This window comes from Pristis pectinata, chromosome 25 (assembly GCF_009764475.1).
Source record: "Pristis pectinata isolate sPriPec2 chromosome 25, sPriPec2.1.pri, whole genome shotgun sequence".
Lineage (NCBI taxonomy): Eukaryota > Metazoa > Chordata > Chondrichthyes > Rhinopristiformes > Pristidae > Pristis > Pristis pectinata.
This window is the reverse complement of record NC_067429.1, coordinates 5,576,926-5,594,431: the sequence shown is the minus strand read 5'-3', so window position 1 is coordinate 5,594,431 and position 17,506 is coordinate 5,576,926. Positions and strand designations below refer to the sequence as shown.

The following is a 17,506-nucleotide window of genomic DNA, read 5'->3' as shown; positions in this document are numbered from 1 at the left end:
TGGAATTGGCAACAGCCATTGATGTGCAAGTTGCAGCACCAATTATGGGCAGGACGTGCTGCACGTGAGCCTGAGCTCCATGGTCTAAGGTTAATGATCAGAAGCAAAATAAAAACTTAACTGTTTGTTTCTAGTTGGGCTCCCGCTCCATTCAACCTCCTGAGCCCTGTGGTACTGAGGGCAGTTCCCCCACTCACTCAGCAGAAATCAGAACAAGCCACTGGTTAGGCAGCAAAAGCAGTAAATATTCTTTTTATGGTTCTAAATTGGGCGTGCACTTAGCAGAGATCAGCTGCTTTATAATGAGTTTTTCAGATTGTTTTTTAAAGTGAATCCTGATGGTAAAACTCTTTAACAGTCTAGTAGGTATGAACAGTGTATTGTTCCCAATCAAAAAGGCATTTCCTGCCTGCACAGTCCCTTACCTTCATGTTTAGCAGTCGCAATAAAAAAAACACTTGTCCAAGCTACATAAAAAGGTTATAAATCTCACTGTGCCACAACATTTAAAATGCATGAAGTCTACTGGCTGGATGGTGAGAAGAAAGAGACAGGTCTATCAAATGGAGATTTATTTACCAAAAGAACTGCAATTATTTACATGCTGGCAGACAGTGCGCCTTGTGTTGAAAATTATGGAGTGCTAAGAGGTAAGGGAAGAGGAAGCGGAGAGAGAACCAAAACTAATGCCAGTCGTCCAGTCCATCAGGAAAGGGATCAGGAGTGTACAATTTTGGGTGAGTAGCAGCTGTTTGCCCTTCAGACTCTCACCTCCCACATCATCAACGACATCCCAAGTTGGTAGGTTAACTGGCCACTGTAAAATTGCCCCTAGTGTGCAGATGAGTGGTAGAATCTGGGGGGAAGGTGATTGGAATGTGGGGGAGAATAAAATGGGATTAGTGTAAATGGGTTGTTGATGGTCATTGTGGACTCATTGGGCCAATGGGCCTATTTCCCTGCTGTATGACTCGAAGGTGATGACTCTATCACTATGACTAAACCCGCACATTTTTGGGTGGGGGAAGAAACCAAGCACCTGGAGGAAACTCACACGGCCTGCAGGAGAATGTGCAAACTCTGCACAGATGGCACCCAAGGTCAGGAGTCGAACCTGGTAAGAAAGCTGTGGGAATTAGGGATGGACATTACAAGTTGAACTAACCGGTAAGCGTCCACATCCTGTGAATGAGTAAATTACAATAATAATTGGGTCAAGGCCTGCTCAGGAGAAACCCAGGCAACAAGTGAGAGAGTACTGCAAGCCCAAGGTGATGCCTTTATCAATTGGACCACTTGCTTTCTCAAGTGTTTGTAAAAGATCTCATGGGACTATTCTAAAGAAGAACAGGAGAGTCCTCCCAGGGTTCTGCAAACACACTTCTATCAATAAACCACATTTAAAAAGAGATTACCCTCTTCATTAACTCATTTTATTTGTTTGACTTTGCTGTGTTTAAATTGGCTGCTCTAAATTCCAAGTTTATTGGATTGCTTCACTACACTTCAAAGGCTGCTGTGAAAACAATGAAAGAAGTTCAAGTCTACCTTTTTCTTAACTCTGTGGACTTGATTTAATCTCCCAACAATAAACCTAATGAAGCTCTTCCTCTCTTTATTACTTTTCAAACTTGGCCCAGCAAAGATCATTAGTTTTAAGCATTAAAGAAAAAAAATTCCATGAAAATGCAGTTGTATTTATTCAGTCATCATGAACAACTAATGAAGGAAAAGTAGCCTTGGACTTGGATCAGATGCCGTTAACATCCACTGACATTCAGAAACCTTCCAATGTGGCTTGTCATGTCATACCCCATTTCATCTCAATTTCAGATTTTCTTTGAGAAAGCAGAGTTAAAAACTTGATCGGCAAACACATAGAGCTACTGCAGCACACAGTTAATCTCAACCGTTCAAACCTGAGCTGTGTTTCTGGTTCAGTTAGAGGTCACACTGTCAACAGTAGATCTCAGTGCACCTCTCTAGGTCAGGCCCATCTAATCACTTAAATAACACAGGGTAATTTCCTCTCTCACATCCAGTAAAAATAGTTACTGGCCAACAAGAAAAAAAGAATCATCAACCAACAATCATTTCACAACTATATGACGAATGCGTAGATCAGGAATGGGGTGCAGTCCGCAAGTGTTGTCACGCTTCCGCGCCAACATAGCATGCCCATAACTTCCTAACCCGTACGTCTTTGGAGTGTGGAGGAAACCGGAGCACCCAGAGGAAACCCACGCAGTCATGGGAAGAACATACAGGCAACACCGGAGATCCAGATTGAATCCAGATCGCAGCAGCACTACCTGTGTAAATGTACGATCGTGTAAATAATATTTACTCGTTTATTCATATATTCCTCTTAGACCAAGGATTTTATTGACAGGTATATTGCCTGCACTTGCCCCCTGTGTTCTCTATTCTCTGGAGCTTTCATGAGTTGATTTTGTAGGTGCAAGTTACCCTGGAGTCGAGCAGTGAACCCTGAGTGGTGCAGGCCTCCAGTGAGATCATAGATTGATGCAGGCAGAGCAGAAAAATCCCTGCCCACAAGCTCCTCAGGAAGCCTTTGACATTTGGCAAAGCTCCACCCCCAGCTGTCAAAACTGTGAAACCCTTAAAACTACTAAACATGAATCAATTAAAATTTGTTTTAATTGAAAGCACGAAATAAGCAATAAATAATTGAAATGACAAATCGATTAAGCTTTCTCCTTATTCCCCACGGTCGTCAGTGAAATCACGGATCCTGTGCCACATCTGATATGGGATCTGGGAGCAGATTCCTGAGCATAAGAGTCCTGGTCCCCACAGAGAGTCCAATGGCGTGGGAGAGCTGTGGAATGGTGAGCAAAGCTCAGGGCATCCATGTCTGCATTGAAACCCTAGCACTTGTTATGAGGAACAATGGCAATTTCATGTGGAATTGTCAGTGTTCCCAATGTCCCAGGACAAAGGTTTTACAAACACAAAAAGTGACTGTTCTGTTGCATGTCTTATATCACTGGAAAAGCAATAACCTACATTTATATAGCAGCTTAAGGATCTCCTCAAGTGTTTCACAGATAATTATTTTTTTGAAACACAGTCACCAATGTTGTGAAGGCAGGTGACGCATACTGGTCCTTGTATCCCAGGAGGCTCGGAATCCTTCAATGATTAACTCACCTCTCCAAAGCCTGTCCACCATCCACAAGGCTCAAGTCAGGAGTGTGAGGGAACACTCTCCACTTGCCTGGATGAGTGCAGCTTCAACAACACTCAAGAAGCTCAGTGCCATAAAGGACATAGCAGCCGGCTTGATAGGGACCCCACTCACCACCATTCACTCACTCCACCGCCGACGCACAGTAGCAGCAGTTTGTACCATCTACAGGATCCACTGCAGCAACTCACCAAGACTCCTTGGACAGCACCTTCCAAACCCATGATCTCTACCAGCTAGCAGGACAAGGGCAGCAAAAGCATGGAGAATGCCACCACCCAGAAACCACACACCACCCAGAAACCACACACCACCCTGACTTGGAAATATATCGCCGTTCCTTCACCGTCACTGGGTCAAAATCCTGGAACTCCCTCCCTAACAGCATTGTGGGTACACCCACACTTCAAGGACTGCAGCAGTTCAATAAAACAGCTCACCACCACCTTCTCAAGGGCAACTAGGGGTGGGCAATTAAATGCTGGCTCAGCCTGTGAAGCCCACATCCCTCAAATGAATAAATAAAACATAAGATCTTAAGGGTCTCGGCCCGAAACGTCGACTGTTTGTTTCCTTTCATGGATGCTGCCTGACCTGCTGAGTTCCTCCAGCACTTTTTGTGTATTGCTCCAGATTCCAGCATCTGCAGAATTTCTTGTGTCTTCATAAGATCTTAAGATATTGGAGAACTGGCAACAATGAGAAACAGACTCATAGAGTCATTCAGCACAGAAACAAACCCTACTGCCGAACAAGTCTGCACTGACAACCCATCACCTATCCATATTAATCCCCAGATTCCCACTGACCATCTCCAACTCTATCACTCACCTACACACTAGACATTCACCCACGCGGTCACAAGAAGAACGTGCACACAGACAGAACCAGGGGTCAGGACTGAACCTGGTTGCTGCAGGAGGGAGGTAGCAGATCCATCAGCTGTGCCACCCACAATCAATCTGGGATTTCAAAAGACAATTGGAGAGGCGCTAATGAAGATGAATTTGCAGGGTAGTGGGGAGAGAGCGGGGAATTAATGGGATTCCTCTACAGGAGGACAGCATTGATTTTTGGGCTGAATTGCACCATTCTGTGCTGAACAAATCCGTGATATTATGACATTATTCTGGAGATCTTGGCTGAACAATACAAGCTTGTCAGGACGCAAGGAAATCTGGTTTGCTCTTTTTCACAAGTATCAGGGAATTTATACCATCCACCTGAACAGTGTGGGGGTGGAATTTTTGACCTGAGGATGATGCTTCCAAACAATGCAGCCCACCCTTCAGTATAGCGGCTGGTCACCTCAACTATCCACTAGTCCTGGAGTGGGGTTTGAACTCATGGCGTCTGAGCTGAGAGACCAAATATATATAAGTGTTACCACATGGAAACTGGTCATTCGGCCCAAACCAGCACATGCTAGCAATTTATCATCCAACTCAGGCAAATCAAGGCCTGGGCTAATGATCTGGAGACATGACTAGTACACAGTGACAGCTTGCTATTGTCACAGCTCCAGTGACCTGGTATTCCTTCTAATCTGCGGCTAGCTTCAACTTGGCAGCAGAGGAGGCTGTGGCAGACATGGGAAGTGGATTTAAAATGGCTGGCCACCGGAGGAATCCCAGCTGGTACGGTGGACGGAGCAAAGGTGCTCGAATGAAAGAATAAAGTGGGATTAGTGTAGAATTTGTGTGAATGGCTGCTTGATGGTTGGTGTGAACTCAGTGAGCCGAGGGGCATGCTTCTGTGCTGTATGACTCTCTGGGACACGAGCTCAAATCCCACCATGGCAGCTGGGGAATTTTAATTTAACTTAATATGTTTAAAAAAATCTAGTAGGAGTAATGGTGAGCACAAAATTAGGGGATTCCTTTTAAAAAATACTCTGGCATCTTTTGTGACTCCGGACCAACTGTAATGTCATCATTCTGAAGTATTTGTTCTGTGTCTCTCCACAGGTGCTGCCTGACCTGCTGGGCATTTCCATCATTTTGTGTTTTTATTATTATTGCAACATGGTTGGCTGTTTACTGTCCTCTGTAATGGGTACAACCATTCAGCTGTATCTAATTGCCATGAGGGTTCCAAGAAGAATCTTACTGTTATCTTCCCAAGTGTAGTTAAGGATGAACAACAAATGCTGGCCTTGACAGTGAGATCCACATCCTGTGGATTTAAAGAAATATTTCTCCCCTGCCTGTATCCCTTACTCTATCAGTGGTACCCACAGCAACTCAGAAATCATAGTATGTTCAGTATTCAAAAGAATTCTTCTATAATTCTCGATTTAAATAGCACAATATATTGTCTACTTGCACTGCACTCTGTAACACTATATTCTGCGTTGTTTTTTCTTTTCCCTTGTACTACCTCAATGTACTTATGTTTTCAAATGATCTGTATGGATGGCATGCAAAACGAAGTTTTTCACTGTACATGTGACAATGATAAACCGATTACCAATAATTCTCCAGGCGTTGCATTATGTCTTCCTACTCTCAGGTTGTAGAGTGCAATTTATGGGTGCATGTCAATCACCCAGTCCCTCAGTTCCATCGTGACTGTTCTGTATTCGAATCCTTTCACTGGCCACAGCATCAAAAAAACACGCTGAGATTTACAACTGGCCACAATGATCACAAACCCCCTGCCAGTGAGGAACCCAGCCACAGTAATCATGGAAGCTCGGACATGAATGCCACAGAAGGTGGCCATTTGGCCCTCTACACATGCTAGCCAAAAAAATAGGCTTTAGGCTAATCCCACTTCCTTGCTCTTGATCCATAGTCTGGTCATAGGTGGTCATAGAGTCATACTGCATGGAAACAGGCCATGTGGGCCCATCAGGCCCATGCCTTGTAGGTTCTATATAACAACCTCGCTTCTGAATCAGACAGTTGTGGGTTCAAGGCCCACTCTAGAAGACACGAGCATGAAAACCCAGGCTGATGCTCTGCAATAGCACTGAAGGAGTACTGTACTGTTGCAGAGGATGTTGTTCAAACAAAATATTAACATGTGTCCTCGTCTGTCCCCCGAGGTGGACCCCACAGACCTATAGTGAAGAGCAGGAGTTTCCACTGGTGTCCTGGTCTCTGACTCATTACAAAAACAACGGACATGATCTGGTTATTTTTTGCATTCTGGGTGCTTGTTGTGTACAAATTAACTGCGGTATTTTACTGCATATTAACAGCTCCACTTCAGGAAGCACGTCCTGGGCTGTAAATGTTCTGTGGCTGTGACAGAATGCTCAGCGCAGATGATCCAGTTCCACTTGGGGCGAAGTTACCGAGCAGCGTTCTCAGTGCCAGGACAATTCACTCCGCTAAAACACCATAAACATCTAAAGACCCAACCTCTCCTCCCCTTGTAAATGCTTTCAGAATGACAGCTATTTTATTGTGCTTTACCAAACTCTCTGAGAAGCCTGTGTCAGGCCACTTAGCAAACTGCAGTCACATGTCAGCACATCCTGCTCAACACCTTTTTAATTCTCTCTGCAGAACAGCACAGTTCAACACTGGGTGTGGGGCTGCTCCCTTGTTCTCTCTTATCACTGAAGATCATTTGAATTTATCCCATTTCATAGTTAAAACACTGCACCACCACTTCATGTCACAGAGAAGCTGAGCTTCCTAAATCCAATGTCCTACAGACCAGGATAACCCCCACCTGCCACTAACCACACAATGTCTGTCCTCTGTAGGTTTCTGCAATGGTGTGTCCCATCCCCACCCCCATTCCCCATACCCACCACTCTTTCCAACACCCACCTTTATTCCCCATACCCCCTCACGTTCCCCAGACTCATCACTCTTCCCAACACCCACCCATATTCCTCAAACCCACCCCATTCCCCACGCACATCCTGGTTCCCTCTACACACCCCTATTCCTCACACCTACCCCTCACTCCCCCAATCTCCCCACACACCCCTATTCCTCACACCTACCCCTCACTCCCCCAATCTCCCCACACACCCCTATTCCTCACACCTACCCCCAATCTCACATCCACTCTTGTTCCCCACGTCCACCCCATTCCCAACATCCATCCCTATTCCCTATCACCACACCTACCCCTCACCTACGACAGTTTCCAGCACCCATGCTCTATTTACACACAGAACATAGAACAGTTTAGCACAGGAACAGGCCCTTCGGCCCACGACGTTGTGCCAAACTAATTAAGCTGATGACACCTAATCCATTCTGCCTGCACATGATCCATATCTGCCTCCATTCTCTGCCTATTCATGTGCCTATCTAAGATATCTTTATTACTCACTTGTACATCGAAACACACAGTGAAATACATCTTTGTGTAGAATGTTCTGGGGGCAGCCTTCAAGTGTCGCCACGCTTCCGGCGCCAACATAGCATGCCCACAACTTCCTAACCCGTACGTCTTTGGAATGTGGGAGGAAACTGGAGCACCCGGAGGAAACCCACGCAGACACGGGGAGAACGTACAAAACTCCTTACAGACAGTGGCTGGAATTGAACTCGGGTCGCTGGTGCTGTGATAGTGTTGCTGTAATAGTGTTATGCTAACTGCTACACAGCTGTGCCTAAGAGCCTCTTTAAACGCCTCTATCGTATCTGCCTCCACCACCACCCCTGGCAGCCCATTCCAGGCACCCACCACACTCTGTGTAAAAAACTTGCCCCGCACATCTCCTTTGAACTTTCCCCCTCTCACCTTAAATTCATGTCCTCTAGTATTAGACATTTCAACCTGAGAGAAAAGATACCAGCTAATCCCCTCCCTTATCTTCACGTCCACTTCCCTACACTACTTTGCTCACTCCTGGCTACTAAATCTTGAACTACTTCTGGTTCTAAGAAACCTTATCCAATTTGCTTCCTTCTCTCTCTGCAGATGTCTGACGATTTCTGTTTTTATTTCAGACTTCCAGCAGCCACAGCAGACACGCGCAGGCTCAGTATAAAAGGAAGCCAGAATGTAGGTAAGGACAACCCTACTGACACATCTTATACCGGCTAGCTCCTCTTTATCTTTCAGTCCAGTTGGAGGGTCTCAACCTGAAACGTCGACTGTCCATTTCCCTTCACAGATTCTGCCTGACCCGCTGAGTTCCTCCAGTATCTTGTTTGTTACTCACAGATCATTGTCCCAAAATGTCATCTCACAGCCCAAGTTTCTAAATCCTAGGACTAGCTTAGTTTTGGGAGAAGCTTGAGAAAGATGTTACTTGAGTGAGAATGTTTTGGGTTCAAGTCCCAGCCCAGGGACTTGAGTACAGCGACACAGACTGACACTGCAGTCCAGGACTGAACTGTCAGAGGTGCAGCCTTTGGGAGGAAATGATAAATGTGGCTCTCTGTGCTGGGCAAGCAAGGTCCAACAAAGATCCATCACAGTCTCTATCATTTGGTCAACTTCGCTGAAACAGATTGCGTCCTGAGCCCGCTGCTATTTGTGGGATCTTGCTGTGCACATGCTGCATGCCAGGTTTTCCTACAATTGTAGCCGTGACAACACTTTGAACAAAAAACTACTCCATTTGGTTCCAACCTGCTTCGGGACTGGATTTACTTTTCGTGACGTTTGCTGAGGAATAAACATGGGTCAGCGCACCAGAGAGAAGCCACGTCCCTCTCTCACCATTGCTTTCCAAAATATGGCCGTGACACGTTTTGCGCCACCATGGCAGATGGAGCCTCAGTTTACCGTCCTGCCTTACAGACACCACCTCTGACAGTGCCTCTCTCCCCAAGTGTTGCACTGGGTCACTCAGCCTGAACTGGATGCTAAGGTATCTGAAGTGGGACTTGATCCCACAGGTTTCTGACCCGTAATGGAGTGCTCCTAACTGAGCCAATTTAAAGAGCATGCCATTTTCAAATAAGTCTATAGTTTTGTTTATTTTGTTAAATAAATGGTCATTAACCTTCAGAATGGTAATTATAACATTGGCTGCAGGGGGCAGTGTTCTGGGCTTGAGAGTAAGTGGAGGATTCTTTACTCTTCCCCTCACCTTTCTGCTCCCTGGCTGGGTAAACTGATTAGAAAATGTTTCACTTACAACACCGAGTGTACATGATGCATACATGGTGGTGCAAGGCAGTTCCTAGATTCTGCATTTTTCTGCTCCCCAGCAAGGCAACGGTTAATAGATAGCGGGCCGGGTGAGGTGTCGGGTCATGTGATGACGTGCAGTCCCTGAGTCACAGGTTGACGTTAAGCCAGCAGGGGGCACTCCACACTGACCCGCAGAACCCTCGCCACATGCACAAACACAGCTGGTTTCAACACTGCGCCACAAAATATTAAAATGCCTTTGAACACTCAGGAGCAGCCTGTGGATGACAACAGAAAAAAATGCCCCTGGCTATTCATTGTAGCGTCTTAATAGCAGAGACAGAGACGCCATTCTGCCAATGTATCTGTGTTGGCTCTTTGGAAAAAGATCTACAATTAAACCCCAACCTCGCTTTACCCTTCCTGGACCTGCAACTTTTTTTCCATGGCTACAAATTCCAAAGATTCATCTAGTCATACCAGCACAGGAACAGGCTCTTCAGCCAATCATGTCCCTGACCACCAAGTAGCCAGACATAATAATCCATTTACCAGCACTTGGTCCATAAACCCTTATGCTTTGGTGATTCAAGAACTTGTCTATATATTTCTTAAATGCTGTGAGAGTGTCAGACTTAAGGACAGCTTCTATCCCACTGTGATAAGACTATTGAACGGTTCCCTTATACAATGAGATGGGCTCTGACCTCATGATCTACCTTGTTGTGACCTTGCACCTTATTGCACTGCACTTTCTCTGTAGCTGTGAAACTTTACTCTGTAGTTACTGTTTTTACCTGTACTACATCAATGCACTTTGTACTAACTCAATGTAACTGCACTGTGTAATGAATTGACCTGTACGATCGGTTTGTAAGACAAGCTTTTCACTGTATCTCTGTACAAGTGACAATAATAAACCAATACCAATACCTCACTACCTTCTCAGGAACTGGTTCCAAACTCCAAACACTCTCTGGGTGAAAAAATGTTCCTGATATATCCCCTCTAAACCTCTCATTCCTTACCTTAAACCTGGTTATAGATACCTCTGGGGAAAAAATTATCCAATTTCTGTTTGAAAATTACTTTTTCTTCTGAGGTAAGTAGCCCCTTAGAATCAGGGATGACTTGCTTCCACTCCACTTTACCTGTTCCAACTGACTGATGTGGCCAATGTGCGATTTGTAGAACTCTGCCACAAATGGGGCAGGAGGAGTGTGGTGGGTGGGTGGGTAGTCTGGGAGGTGACACATTCCTTTTGCTGTTCTTGCTGAGCTTCTACTTGCTCCCAACTAAGAGACTCAAGGTCCTCAGTGCAATCATGGACGCTTCTCCATTTTGAATGGTTAAGAGCTAGACATTCCCATTAGTTTTGTGAGATGTTACTATTTTTTAAGGAAGCTTTTGAGAACATCCTTGAATCATTTCCTATTGCCTTGAGAGAGCTCAGAGTAAAATGCTTCAGGAGCCTTGTTGGACAAGTGACTGATGTGGCCCATCCATTGGAGCTGACACTGTAATAAGGGATGGGATATTGGCTTGGGAGACAACGCTAACACTGATTTGCTTATTCTTCCAGTGGATTTATAGATATGAAGATATTTATTTATTGGTCACAAGTACATCGAAACACACAGTGAAATGTGTCTTTTTGCATTACTGAGGATGTGCTGGGAACAGCCCACAAGTGTCGTCACTCTTCTGGCACCGACGTAGCATACCCACAACTTCCCAACCTGTATGTCATTGGAACGTGGGAGGAAACCGGAGCACCCGGAGGAAACCCACGCAGACACGGGGAGAACGTACAAACTCCTTACAGACAGCAGCGGAATTAAACCGGGTCGCTGGCGCTGTAATAGCGTTACGCTAACCGCTACACTACCGTGCCACCATAATATGTGTCAGAAGTGGGATTCGAAGCCACACTCCAGTCTGAGACCACTTAGAATATTTTGTGGAGAGAGTTGATGGTAGCTCTCCAATGCTTCAAAATACCTACTCTAGGTCACCAAATCTCTACCGGAGGGTGGGCATCTCTGCAGCCCAGAACACCATGAGCTTTGTGCCATGCTTGTGGCTTTGGTTTTCCTCAGATGGCCAATGGCTGTGGAGGAACCGATAGCAAATTTCACCATCGTTGTCTATCTCTGCTGGAAGGTGGCTCCCGGGTACATATTTCCCAGAATCCTTGCGTGGACATTTACTGTGAGAGTGCACTGTTGCGCAGTGGAGGCAGGTCAGTAAAGGACTTGCGTCCTGAGGATGTTAAATGTCGGCCCTATTGTACACTCCAGTGACAATATCATTGGCTCCATTGACAGTTGACACTGACTTGCGTCCGAATGGGCACAAACAGAATCATTATCTGACTCCTGCAGCTTGATGGCTGACGTTAGGGTAATCTTAGTTCTGGAGTGCCGGGGCAAAGATCAAAGAGTTTCGCAATCTAATCCACTGAATGCATGGAACTCACTACGGGGCCTGTTTCCACCTCCAGGACAAACCCAATCAAACATCCGAAATGTCTTTCTTATCTCCCTCCAGTTCTCTTCCCTGGCCCTCCTTATCAGTGGAAAGAATTGGTCCTTTAACAAAACCATCATTTCAATGGGCTCCATTAAGTGTTCCCTTAACCATTTCAGTTCTGAAGAAGTGAGGCAAAGCAATTCATGCCCTCTTGCTTTTTCTATTGTTTGATAAGGTCATGACTGATTTAAACCCTGACTCCATGAGCCTAACTTGGTTTCTAAACCTTGTATAGCCACAGCCAGGAAACAAAGACATCAAAATTATTCATTGAACTAGTCTCTAAGACTTTATTTGGGAAGTCATGTCTTCTGGAGGAAGACAATTCTTCCATGTAACAGAAGTCCCTCAACAGCTGGTGGCAAATTCAAGATCATTTCTGGAGAGTCCTTCTTCATTTTGGATTGCAGTTCTGGTCACCACACTATGAGAAGGATGTGGTTGCACTGGAGAGAATGCAGAGGAGGTTCACCAGGATGTTGCCTGGATTGGAAGACTTTAGTTATGGTGAGAGATTAGATAGACTGGGTTTGTTTTCCCTGGAGCGTGGGGTCGACCTGACAGAAGTATATAAAACTATGAGGCATTGATAGTGTAGATGGTCAAAATATCTTTTCCTGTGCTAGAGGTATCAAAAACTAGAGGGTGTAGGTTTAAGGTTGGAGGCAGGAGCTTTAAAGGCAATCTAATGGGTAAGTTTTTTTTTACACAGAGTGGTTGATATCTGGAATGCGCTGCCAGAGGGGGTGTTGGAATCAGATCAAGAGGCATGTAGTCCGACACTTGAATAGGCAAGACATAGAAGGAAATGGTCCCAATGCAGGCAAATGGGATGAGTGTAGATGGGCAAAAAGGTCGGCATGCATGTTGTGGGCTGAAGGGCCTGTTCTGTGCTGTACCACTCTATTTTCCGCCATTCGTTCCTCTGCCTCAGAACAACTTACTAACCAGTGCATTATCTTTCAGCTACAATGTTAAGCAGAAACTTTCTCAGCAGATGTGAAGGAAGGCTCACCTGGTGGTGTGGCTCTTACCTGGGAGGAACTGATGGAGGCAGTGGCAGCCATACAGGTGGGCAGCGACGGACAGTTGAGGTGCATCAGGTGGGAGGCGCGGTGATGAGTGAGGATGTTGGAGGAGAGCGGAGTGCTGCAGCCAACTCCTAACACACCACCACTGAGCGACAGGGGGATCTCCTTATTTGCATAGATACCTAGCAGGCAGACAGAAGCAACAGGAGTTAACGTTTGGCATCAGCGACAGAACAGAACAGAACCCGTATGGCCACTCGACAGAAGCACAACCCACAGTGATTAATGCTAAAGCTTGGTCCCACCAAGATCAACTCCATTGGAGCACGGTACACAGCTGTCAATCAATCCAGGAGGTGGTGTGGTCATGGTCGGCCTTGAGAGTGGACGGTTTCGTTACCTGCGGTTATGGGGAGGGGAGGGGCGTCAATATCCTGGAGGAAGTCTCTGCCCTGCTCTCACCCCGACTCAGATTGGGCGCTTAATCCTGTCAATGGTGGAAATTTACATCAAATGATGGCTCACCACATAATGGGTAAGAATTAGAAACAGTTTCTGTTTAATGTAAATGGAAGAAAGAAGGCAAGTAGGAATTGAGTTTTGGCTGAGTTAAGCTTCAGTGCAGAGTTACTAAAAAGGTGTGCGGGAAGGACAGGACCTCACTGGGAGAACAGTCCAGACACTGAGGCTGACACACACAGCCTTCCCGTACAGGCTGAGCCCCAACTAACGCAGCTCTGATCGGTGCCTCTCCCTGAGTACCACACCGCACAAGGATTGAGTAACTCCAGACAGAACGAGCTCCAGAGAATAGTTCTAAACATCGAAACCTGACCAGTTAACCCATCACTGAAACAATCTCCCTTTTTTTAATCGCTCTGTATGTTTTTTTTAAATGATAAGATTTGAGTATCCTGTCACTATTGCCCTCAGAGTCATAGTCTTACAGCACGGAAACAGACCCTTCCCCTATCCCTCTCCCTGAGTCCACACCAATCATCAATCACCCCTTATACCAACGCCCCATCACCCCTTCCCTTTCCCCTCCGCCACTCACGACCTCCCCATCACTCACACCGTCGTCCTCACCTCCTTCCCTTTATTCCATGGTCCACTTTCTCCTATCAGATTCCTCCTCCTTCTTCAGCCCTTTGCCTCTTGCACCTATCAGCTCCCAGCTTCTTGCGTCATTCCCACTTCCACCCCGTCCCACCTACCTCCCTTACCCCCTCACCTGGACTCACCTGTCACCCGCCAGCTCGTGCTCCTCCCCCTCCCCCCACGCTTTTATTCTGGCTTCTGCCCTCTTTCTTTCCAGTCCTGATGAAGGGTCTCAGCCCGAAACGTCGACTGGTTATTTCCCTCCATAGATGCTGCCTGACCTGCTGAGTCCCTCCACTGTTTCGTGTGTTGCTCCAGATTTCCAGTGTCTACAATCTTTCTTGTGTCTGCGCACATTAATCCCATTTTATTCCCCCCACATTCCCGTCAGCTTCTCCCCAACGCCCAAGGTGTTACCACTCACCTACACACCAGGGGCAATTTACAGCGGCCAATTAACCTACCGATCTGTGTGTCTTTGGGATGTGGGAGGAAACTGGAGCACCCATGTGGTCCAATGGAGAATTTGCAAACTCCAACACCATAGGTCAGGATTGAATCCGGTTCAACGGAGCTGTGGGACAGTGGCTCTACCAGCTGTGCTATGGTGCTGTCCTATCGAAATATTGTGGGATCGATCCCATGCTCTGGAGTTGCAGGCACCTTTCATTTGGTCTGAGCTTAATACCACTTCATGCAAGAGCCAAATGTTTGAGCACAATCGATGCCCCTACTACTCACAGCTCAGGCAAGCCCCGAGGTCTGTTGTCCTGCTTCAATGTCATGGAGTCAGGGAGTAATACAGCAAAGAAACAGGCCCTTCGGCCCTGTTTGTCCACGTTGACCAAGATGCCCACTTAAGCTAGTCCCATTTGCCTGCGTTTGGCTCATATCGCACTAAATCATTTACTTATCCAAATGTCTTTTAAATGATATTATTGTACCTGCCTCTACTACTTTCTCTGGCAGCTCATTCCATATATGCACCACCCTCTTCATAAAGGAGTTGCCCACAGGCCCCTTTTAAGTCTTTCCCCTCTCACCTTAAACCTATGCCCTTTCGTTTTTGGTTCCCTTTCTCTGGGAAAAAAAACCCCACCCATCAGCAGACCTAGAAACTGCACCGAGTAACTTGGCTATTACAAATGGCCTGTTAAGAGGGTTTAGGTGAAACATCTTCTCCCACCCCCCCAACCCTAAAAGAAATAATTTTTTCTTAATTATGATGCACAACCTTCTAAGTCTCAGTAAACATTTCCCACTGGGCTCCTGGCCCACACAGATCAGGATATCTGGGTTTGATCCCAGACTGGGGAGTTGGGGGCTCTTCGTTTGGTCTTGGGTCTACGTGTCCAGCGAGGGTGGGAAAATGACAAGAGACTTTACTATCGGGCAGGGAACTCAGGGGCACATCTTACCTGGGTTTTCCCAGCGCCAAGTGTAGGAAAATCCGTTATTTCCAGAGCGGAGTGTGACTTTGATGATTCCCAGGCCACACTGCACCACTTCAGAAATTTGATTGGGCGTATTTCATGGTGAATCGCAATTGAACTAACAACACAACCCCCTTATCAAATGTGCATGGAATACCACAATTCCCCGTGCAATGATCCATTAGGGCACTGTCTGGAGAGTGGATCACATGATACAGAAGCATTCTTGTCACTGGAACTCTAGAACAACCATGTCTTACTAACATTCCTACGAAGGTGACCTCTCTTAGCAGGATACTGATATTATAGAGTCATACAGACATAGCAATAGAGCATGGATACAGGCCCTTCAGCCCAACCAGTCCATGCTGACCGCGGTGCCTACTTGGCTAGACCCAATTTCCTTTGTTCAGCCCATATCCCTCTTAAGCCCCGCCCCTCCATGCACCTAACCAAATGCTCCTTAAATGATACTATTGCACCCGCCTCAACCACGTCCCCTGGCAGCTCGCTCCATATACTCACCACCAAAGTTGCCCCTCAGGTCCCTTTTAAATCTTTCTCCTCTCACCCTAAATCTATGCCCCTTAGTTTTGGACTCCCCTATCCTGGGGAATAGACTGTTACCGTCCACTTTATCTGTGCCTCTCATAATTTTAAACATTTCTATCAGCTCACCCCTCATCCTCCTACGGTCCAAGGAATGAAGACCTCCTCCTCCTACTTCCTCCTTTTAGAACATAGAACACCACAGCACAGTACAGGCCCTTCGGCCCACAATGTAGTGCCGACATCTTATCCTGGTCTAATATCTATCTAACCCTTCCCTCCCACATAGCCCCCTATTTTTCTATCATTCATGTGTCCATCTAAGAGTCTCTTAAATGTTCCTAATGTACCTGCCCCCACAACCTCTGCCGGCAGTGTGTTCCACGCACCCACCACTCTCTGTGTAAAACCCTTACCCCGACATCCCCCTTATACCTTCCTCCAATCACCTTAAAATTATGTCCCCTCATGTTAGCCATTGTCACCCTGGGAAAAAGTCTCTGACTGTTTGACTGAAAAGTCTGACTTTTCAGCCACCTCTCCTCAATTTTACCGACTGAACTTAATGTTGACAATTCCCACTCCCCAACCACTTTCTCCACTCCCCACGATTGGTCTCTAACCCTGACTCCATAGTCAAAGCTCCAATCTGACCTCCAGTGTGGCTCCTGACCGTATACCCAATCCCCAACATCCTAGCCCAGTGGAGTTGGATTTGTCCGAGGCTTTCCCTCCTGGGCTTAGTCATGGCAAGGTGGATGAAGGCAACTGTGTCGGGCTACTGAAGCAATCTCACAACCAAACACAACTCAGTGAACCTTCCCTGATGCCAATGGATATCTAGGCCGTGAGATCAGATGGTGTTTGTCTTCCAAGGAGAAGCATCCAGCATCACACCTAAACCCTTGGAGTTGCCAAACCAAGGAGCCATGGATTTAGTTTAAAATATTCCACTCCCCCACCAATCTCCAACATGCATGGCTTCTGATCAACAGTCAATGAGCGTAGCTGGGTTGTCATGCTGAGGCTGCAGGCAATTCCAGTGAGCCGGGTTTGACTCTCTGACCTGTGGAGTTTGCATGTTCTACCTATGACTGTGTGGGTTTCCCTCTGAGCGCAGTGGGAGAATCAGTGGGGGGGTGCTAACGGGCATATTTGTGGGTCACAGGGAGATAAGTGGGGGAATGGGATTGATCAGATTGCCTTGAGAGGTAGCAAAGACTCAATGGGCCAAATGGCCTCTTTCTATGTCATAAAGAAATATGAAATACAGGGAAGGAGATTAAGCCTATCTTCAAGGTATTGTGATAAGAAGAACCATACAGTGTTAGAAAAAACAAGACACTTGCATTTCTATAGCATCATTCATCACTCCCAGATGTTGCAAAGTGCTTTGCAACCAATGAAGTACCTTGGAAATGAAATCTCTGAGACAATCAATTTGCACGCACCAAGCTTGCAGAAACAGTAATGTGATAACAGCGAGATAACTTTGATCAGTGATGTTGACTGAAGGATGACTATTGGCCAGGATAAGAGGGAGAACACCTCTGCTCTTCCTCAAAGTAGTGCCAGGGGATTTGTTTCCAATC

General features: G+C 46.3%; 1 protein-coding gene across 5 annotated transcripts in view; it reads right to left on the bottom strand.

Moving 5' to 3' along the window:
- LOC127582866 (protein AF-10-like) overlaps positions 1 to 17,506 on the bottom strand; it is a 194,933-nt gene that overhangs the window by 38,012 nt on the left and 139,415 nt on the right. For all 5 annotated transcript variants that reach the window (XR_007958177.1, XM_052038465.1, XM_052038466.1 and 2 more), the window contains one exon: positions 12,835 to 13,013. Coding sequence is in view for 4 of the 5 variants with exons in the window: in XM_052038465.1 (XP_051894425.1) it covers positions 12,835 to 13,013 (179 nt within the window). In the remaining variant the exon portion in view is untranslated. The remainder of the gene's footprint in view (positions 1 to 12,834; positions 13,014 to 17,506) is intronic.